This window comes from Hyla sarda, unplaced genomic scaffold, assembly GCF_029499605.1.
Source record: "Hyla sarda isolate aHylSar1 unplaced genomic scaffold, aHylSar1.hap1 scaffold_267, whole genome shotgun sequence".
Taxonomy (NCBI): domain Eukaryota; kingdom Metazoa; phylum Chordata; class Amphibia; order Anura; family Hylidae; genus Hyla; species Hyla sarda.
Genome location: NW_026609364.1, coordinates 48785 through 56534, shown reverse-complemented (window position 1 = coordinate 56534; position 7750 = coordinate 48785). Strand labels below are relative to the sequence as shown.

The 7750-nt window shown below is 38.5% G+C and overlaps 1 protein-coding gene across 1 annotated transcript in view; it reads right to left on the bottom strand.

Moving 5' to 3' along the window:
- Positions 1-4891: 4891 nt before the first annotated feature.
- Positions 4892-7750, bottom strand: part of LOC130324854 (uncharacterized) — a 40004-nt gene continuing 37145 nt past the window's right edge. Inside the window, exon 6 of the mRNA XM_056553270.1 lies at positions 4892-5013. Coding sequence (XP_056409245.1) covers positions 4928-5013 — 86 coding nt within the window. The 3' untranslated portion in view covers positions 4892-4927. The remainder of the gene's footprint in view (positions 5014-7750) is intronic.

The window sequence follows — 7750 nt, the reverse complement described above, 5'->3', positions numbered from 1 at the left end:
AAGGACGGTATATATGTATAGGAGTTGTATATGTATAAGGACTGTATATTGTATAGGAGTTGTATATGTATAAGGGTTGTATATATGTATAGGAGTTGTATATGTATAAGGACTGTATATTGTATAGGAGTTGTATATGTATAAGGACTGTATATATGTATAGGAGTTGTATATATGTATAAGGACTGTATATATGTATAGGAGTTGTATATGTATAAGGACTGTATATTGTATAGGGGTTGTATATGTATAAGGACTGTATATTGTATAGGAGTTGTATATGTATAAGGACGGTATATTGTATAGGGGTTGTATATGTATAAGGACTGTATATATGTATAGGAGTTGTATATGTATAAGGACTGTATATATGTATAGGAGTTGTATATGTATAAGGACTGTATATTGTATAGGGGTTGTATATGTATAAGGACTGTATATATGTATAGGAGTTGTATATGTATAAGGACTGTATATTGTATAGGAGTTGTATATGTATAAGGACTGTATATTGTATAGGAGTTGTATATGTATAAGGACTGTATATTGTATAGGAGTTGTATATGTATAAGGACTGTATATTGTATAGGAGTTGTATATGTATAAGGACGGTATATTGTATAGGAGTTGTATATGTATAAGGACTGTATATTGTATAGGACTTGTATATATGTATAAGTACTGTATATATGTATAGGAGTTGTATATGTATAAGGACTGTATATATGTATAGGAGTTGTATATGTATAAGGACTGTATATATGTATAGGAGTTGTATATGTATAAGGACTGTATATATGTATAGGAGTTGTATATGTATAAGGACGGTATATTGTATAGGAGTTGTATATGTATAAGGACTGTATATATGTATAGGAGTTGTATATGTATAAGGACTGTATATTGTATAGGAGTTGTATATGTATAAGGACTGTATATTGTATAGGAGTTGTATATGTATAAGGACTGTATATTGTATAGGAGTTGTATATGTATAAGGACTGTATATATGTATAGGAGTTGTATATGTATAAGGACTGTATATTGTATAGGAGTTGTATATGTATAAGGACTGTATATATGTATAGGAGTTGTATATGTATAAGGACTGTATATTGTATAGGAGTTGTATATGTATAAGGACTGTATATATGTATAGGAGTTGTATATGTATAAGGACTGTATATTGTATAGGAGTTGTATATGTATAAGGACTGTATATTGTATAGGAGTTGTATATGTATAAGGACTGTATATATGTATAGGAGTTGTATATGTATAAGGACTGTATATATGTATAGGAGTTGTATATGTATAAGGACTGTATATATGTATAGGAGTTGTATATGTATAAGGACTGTATATTGTATAGGAGTTGTATATGTATAAGGACTGTATATATGTATAGGAGTTGTATATGTATAAGGACTGTATATATGTATAGGAGTTGTATATGTATAAGGACTGTATATATGTATGGGAGTTGTATATGTATAAGGACTGTATATATGTATAGGAATTGTATGTGTATAAGGACTGTATATATGTATAGGAGTTGTATATGTATAAGGACTGTATATATGTATGGGAGTTGTATATGTCTAAGGACTGTATATTGTATAGGAATTGTATGTGTATAAGGACTGTATATATGTATATGAGTTGTATATGTATAAGGGCTGTATATATGTATGGGAGTTGTATATGTATAAGGGCTGTATATATGTATGGGAGTTGTATATGTATAAGGACGATATATTGTATAGGAGTTGTATATGTATAAGGACTGTATATATGTATAGGAATTGTATGTGTATAAGGACTGTATATATGTATAGGAGTTGTATATGTATAAGGACTGTATATATGTATAGGAGTTGTATATGTATAAGGACTGTATATTGTATAGGAGTTGTATATATGTATAAGGACTGTATATTGTATAGGAGTTGTATATATGTATAAGGACTGTATATTGTATAGGAGTTGTATATGTATAAGAACTGTATATATGTATGGGAGTTGTATATGTATAAGGACTGTATATATGTATAGGAGTTGTATATGTATAAGGACTGTATATATGTATGGGAGTTGTATATGTATAAGGACTGTATATATGTATGGGAGTTGTATATGTATAAGGACTGTATATTGTATAGGAGTTGTATATGTATAAAGGCTGTATATATGTATGGGAGTTGTATATGTATAAGGACTGTATATTGTATAGGAGTTGTATATATGTATAAGGACTGTATATTGTATAGGGGTTGTATATATGTATAGGGACTGTATTTTATAGGGGTTGTATATATGTATATGAGTATTAAGAGTGTTATGAATAAGGTTATAATATTTGATTTATATTTTGTGTATATTTTTGTGTAGGTTATAGGGAAGGTGGGGGATATTATGAGTAAATTCTTAGTTTGTTGTGTTTATTATTGATTATTGTTTATGTGTATATATATATATATGTATTATATAAAAAAAATTGTATAGGTATATGCTCTGTGTGTTGTGGTGTGTATATATAGGTATGTGGTGTATGTAGTTATATAGGTTGGTGGTGTGTGTATATATAGATATGTAGTGTGTATATATAGGTATGTAGTGTGTGTTGTCCTAGACCAGAAGGTATTTTGTTTGTGTTTGTGATATTATGATTTGTTATGTATTGAGTTTATTTGATTATCATTGTTATGGTTGTTATGTTGGTTTATGTTTTGTATTCCTTTTGATATAAAATAAGAGTTTCTCAGTATCTGTTCCTATTCTGTATATATACACTGCACAGTACCACTTCTCCTGTCCTGTATATATGGAGACTGCTCAGTACAACTTCTCTGATCATCCTTGATGGAGCGGTGCACAGTATCACTTCTCTGATCATCCTTGATGGAGCGGTGCAAAGTACAACTTCTCTGATCATCCATGATGGAGCGGTGCACAGTATCACTTCTCTGATCATCCATGATGGAGCGGTGCACAGTATCACTTCTCTGATCATCCATGATGGAGCGGTGCACAGTATCACTTCTCTGATCATCCATGATGGAGCGGTGCACAGTATCACTTCTCTCGCCTTGCATGCTGTCTGTGACTCCGCGCTCGCACCTGTCGGGGTGTGATCCTTCCCTGTTAGTGAGGGGATTGTTATTTGTTATGCTCAGGGCGGGGCAGGGATTAGAGGGGGTCAGACACCCCACACCCGTCACATATTTGACGCTTGTCTGGACCTGTTCCCGGTGTCAGGACACAATAATAACACTGAGCGCTCAGCGCTGCCCCATCTGATCTGTCAGTGCAGGGTCACATGACTTTATTATTACACATGTTATACAGAGTTTGGGGGTGAGGACAGGAGATCGGGATCAGTAATGGGGGTGCAGATGCGACTCTTCACCATTAGGGGGCAGATAACACGTCCGGGGGTCACAGAGATCAGTGATGAGGGAGGGGTGGGGTAAACGTGACTCTTCACCATTAGGGGGCAGATAACACGTCCGGGGGTCACAGAGATCAGTGATGAGGGAGGGGTGGGGTAAACGTGACTCTTCACCATTAGGGGGCAGATAACACGTCCGGGGGTCACAGAGATCAGTGATGAGGGAGGGGTGGGGTAAACGTGACTCTTCACCATTAGGGGGCAGATAACACGTCCGGGCGTCACAGAGATCAGTGATGAGGGAGGGGTGGGGTAAACGTGACTCTTCACCATTAGGGGGCAGATAACACGTCCGGGGGTCACAGAGATCAGTGATGAGGGAGGGGTGGGGTAAACGTGACTCTTCACCATTAGGGGGCAGATAACACGTCCGGGGGTCACAGAGATCAGTGATGAGGGAGGGGTGGGGTAAACGTGACTCTTCACCATTAGGGGGCAGATAACACGTCCGGGGGTCACAGAGATCAGTGATGAGGGAGGGGTGGGGTAAACGTGACTCTTCACCATTAGGGGGCAGATAACACGTCCGGGGGTCACAGAGATCAGTGATGAGGGAGGGGTGGGGTAAACGTGACTCTTCACCATTAGGGGGCAGATAACACGTCCGGGGGTCACAGAGATCAGTGATGAGGGAGGGGTGGGGTAAACGTGACTCTTCACCATTAGGGGGCAGATAACACGTCCGGGGGTCACAGAGATCAGTGATGAGGGAGGGGTGGGGTAAACGTGACTCTTCACCATTAGGGGGCAGATAACACGTCCGGGGGTCACAGAGATCAGTGATGAGGGAGGGGTGGGGTAAACGTGACTCTTCACCATTAGGGGGCAGATAACACGTCCGGGGGTCACAGAGATCAGTGATGAGGGAGGGGTGGGGTAAACGTGACTCTTCACCATTAGGGGGCAGATAACACGTCCGGGGGTCACAGAGATCAGTGATGAGGGAGGGGTGGGGTAAACGTGACTCTTCACCATTAGGGGGCAGATAACACGTCCGGGGGTCACAGAGATCAGTGATGAGGGAGGGGTGGGGTAAACGTGACTCTTCACCATTAGGGGGCAGATAACACGTCCGGGGGTCACAGAGATCAGTGATGAGGGAGGGGTGGGGTAAACGTGAATCTTCACCATTAGGGGGCAGATAACACGTCCGGGGGTCACAGAGATCAGTGATGAGGGAGGGGTGGGGTAAACGTGACTCTTCACCATTAGGGGGCAGATAACACGTCCGGGGGTCACAGAGATCAGTGATGAGGGAGGGGTGGGGTAAACGTGACTCTTCACCATTAGGGGGCAGATAACACGTCCGGGGGTCACAGAGATCAGTGATGAGGGAGGGGTGGGGTAAACGTGACTCTTCACCATTAGGGGGCAGATAACACGTCCGGGGTCACAGAGATCAGTGATGAGGGAGGGGTGGGGTAAACGTGACTCTTCACCATTAGGGGGCAGATAACACGTCCGGGGTCACAGTGGTCACCACAGGAGTAGAAGTGTGAACGCCATAACCACGTAGACCGCCATTGCTCTTAGGTCGCTGCCAGCACCAGAATTCGATGTCACTAAAAGAAAAAGTAAAGATGGTGACATCAGAGACACCTGAGAATTGTAATAAACGAGTCAAGCTCCTCCCATTGCGCCATTATACAGGAGGCTTCTGGGTTCTGTAAAGAGAAGCGGCGCTCAAAGTCTGTTACATATACAGACACTGGTAAATAAATGTGATTTAAAAAAAAAAGTCATATAGAACAATATTGAGTGAACAATATATATGTATAAAAATATGTATAAAAATAAATAATAAAATAATAGATAATCGTATAAAAATGAATTATAAAATTATAGATAATTTAATAAAAATTAATAAAATAATAGATAACTGTATACAAAATAATAAAACAATAGATAAGGGCTCGTTCACACAGCCACCTCCTCCTGTCAAAAATGCCCGTTATGCAACTCGTTTGCTAATTTGGTAAACGGATCCCATTGATCTCAATGTCATTTTTTTTACAGTCCTTTATCACCCGTTTGCACCAGTTATGTTTGTAACCCGTTATTTTTGACGGCCAAATGACGTTCCATGCACAATTTTTTTTCCCATCAAAAATAACGGGTGAAAAACGGGTCTTTTAAATTTAAGATTGAAGTCTATGGGAAACGGGTTACAAAAGGGGTTACCCTTTAATGTACCCGTTTGTCCCCGTTAATTTCACTCCATTTTTCACCTCTATTTTCTTCTGAGCATGCTCAGAAGAGGTGGAATGAACCAGGAATTAACAGATTAACCCCTTAAGGACCCGGGGGTTTTCAGTTTTTGCACTTTCTTTTTTTCCTCCTTACCTTTAAAAAATCATAATTCTTTAAATTTTTCACCTAAAAATCCATATGATTGCTTATTTTTTGCACCACCAATTCTACTTTGTAATGACGTCAATCATTTTACCCAAAAATCTACAGCGAAACAGAAAAAAAATCAATGTGAGACAAAATTGAAAAAACCCCCGCCATTTTGTAAATTTTGGGGGTTTCTGTTTCTACAAAGTACATTTTTCAGTAAAAATGACACCTTAACTTTATTCTTTAGGTCCATATGGTAAAAATGATCCCCTACTTATTTCGGTTGGATTTTTCCGGACTTCTGGAAAAAATCATAACATTTTTTGCGCCCTGATCTGAAGTATTTAGCGCTACCATTTTTGCATTGATAGGACTTATTGATCGCTTTTTATTCATTTTTTCATGATATACAAAGTGACCAAAAATGCACTATTTTGGAATTTGGAATTTTTTTGCGCGTACGCCATTGACCGTGCGGTATAATTAACAATATATTTCTATAATTCGGACATTTACGCACGCGGTGATACCACATATGTATATTTTTATTTACACTGTTTTATTTTTTAATGGGAAAAGGGGGGTGACTCAAACTTTTATTAGGGAAGGGGTTAAATGATCTTTATTCACTTTTTTTTTTTGCAATGTTATAAGTCCCATAGGGACCTATAACACTGCACACACTGATCTCTTATACTGATCATTATTATCCCATAGGGACCTATAACACTGCACACACTGATCTCTTATACTGATCATTATTATCCCATAGGAGACTATAACACTGCACACACTGATCTCTTATACTGATCATTATTATCCCATAGGAGACCATAACACTGCACACACTGATCTCTTATACTGATCATTGTTATCCCATAGGAGACTATAACACTGCACACACTGATCTCTTATACTGATCATTATTATCCCATAGGAGACTATAACACTGCACACACTGATCTCTTATACTGATCATTATTATCCCATAGGAGACCATAACACTGCACACACTGATCTCTTATACTGATCATTATTATCCCATAGGGACATATAACATTGCACACACTGATCTCTTATACTGATCATTGTTATCCCATAGGAATCCATAACACTGCACACACTGATCTTTTTCATTGATCAGTGGTTTCTCATAAGAAACCAGTGATCGATGATTCTGCCGCTTGACTGCTCATGTCTGGATCTCAGGCACTGAGCAGTCATTCGGCGATCGGACAGCGAGGAGGCAGGTAGTGATCCTTCAGCTGTCATGTAAGCTGTTCGGGATGCCACGATTTCGCCGCGGCTATCCCGAACAGCTCCCTGAGCTAACTGGCATGGTTTCACTTTCATTTTAGTTGAACGCCGCGTCTAAAGTGTTAATAGCGTGCGGCACCGCTATCAATGCCGCGTGCTATTAGCCACGGGTCTCGGCCGTTGTTAGAGGCTGGGCCCTACCCGCTATGACGTGGGACCGAGCCGTGGCCCCGCGTGATAGATCGGGAGTGGATTCAGAACGTACAGGTACGCCCTGGGTCCTTCACAGGTTAAAGGATTAATGGATTAAAACGGGTACAAACGGATATAATATAGGAGTTTTCATCCGTTAAAAAAAAAAAAAAAAAAACGGGTTACTAGACCAGTTTGCAATCCGTTTGCACCCGTTGGTAACCCGTTTTTTTCATGTTCCGTTATTTTACTTGAACGGGTGAATATCGGGACGGGAACCAACGGCTGTGTGAACTTAGCCTAACTGTATAAAATAAATAAATAATAAAATAATAGAAAACTATAAAAATAAATAAATAACAAAATAATAGATAACTATAAAAATAAACAATAAAACAATAGATAACTGTATAAATATAAATAATAAAATAATAGATAACTGTATAAAAATAAACTATAAAATAATAGATAACTGTATAAAAATAAACAATAAAATAGATAACAGTATAA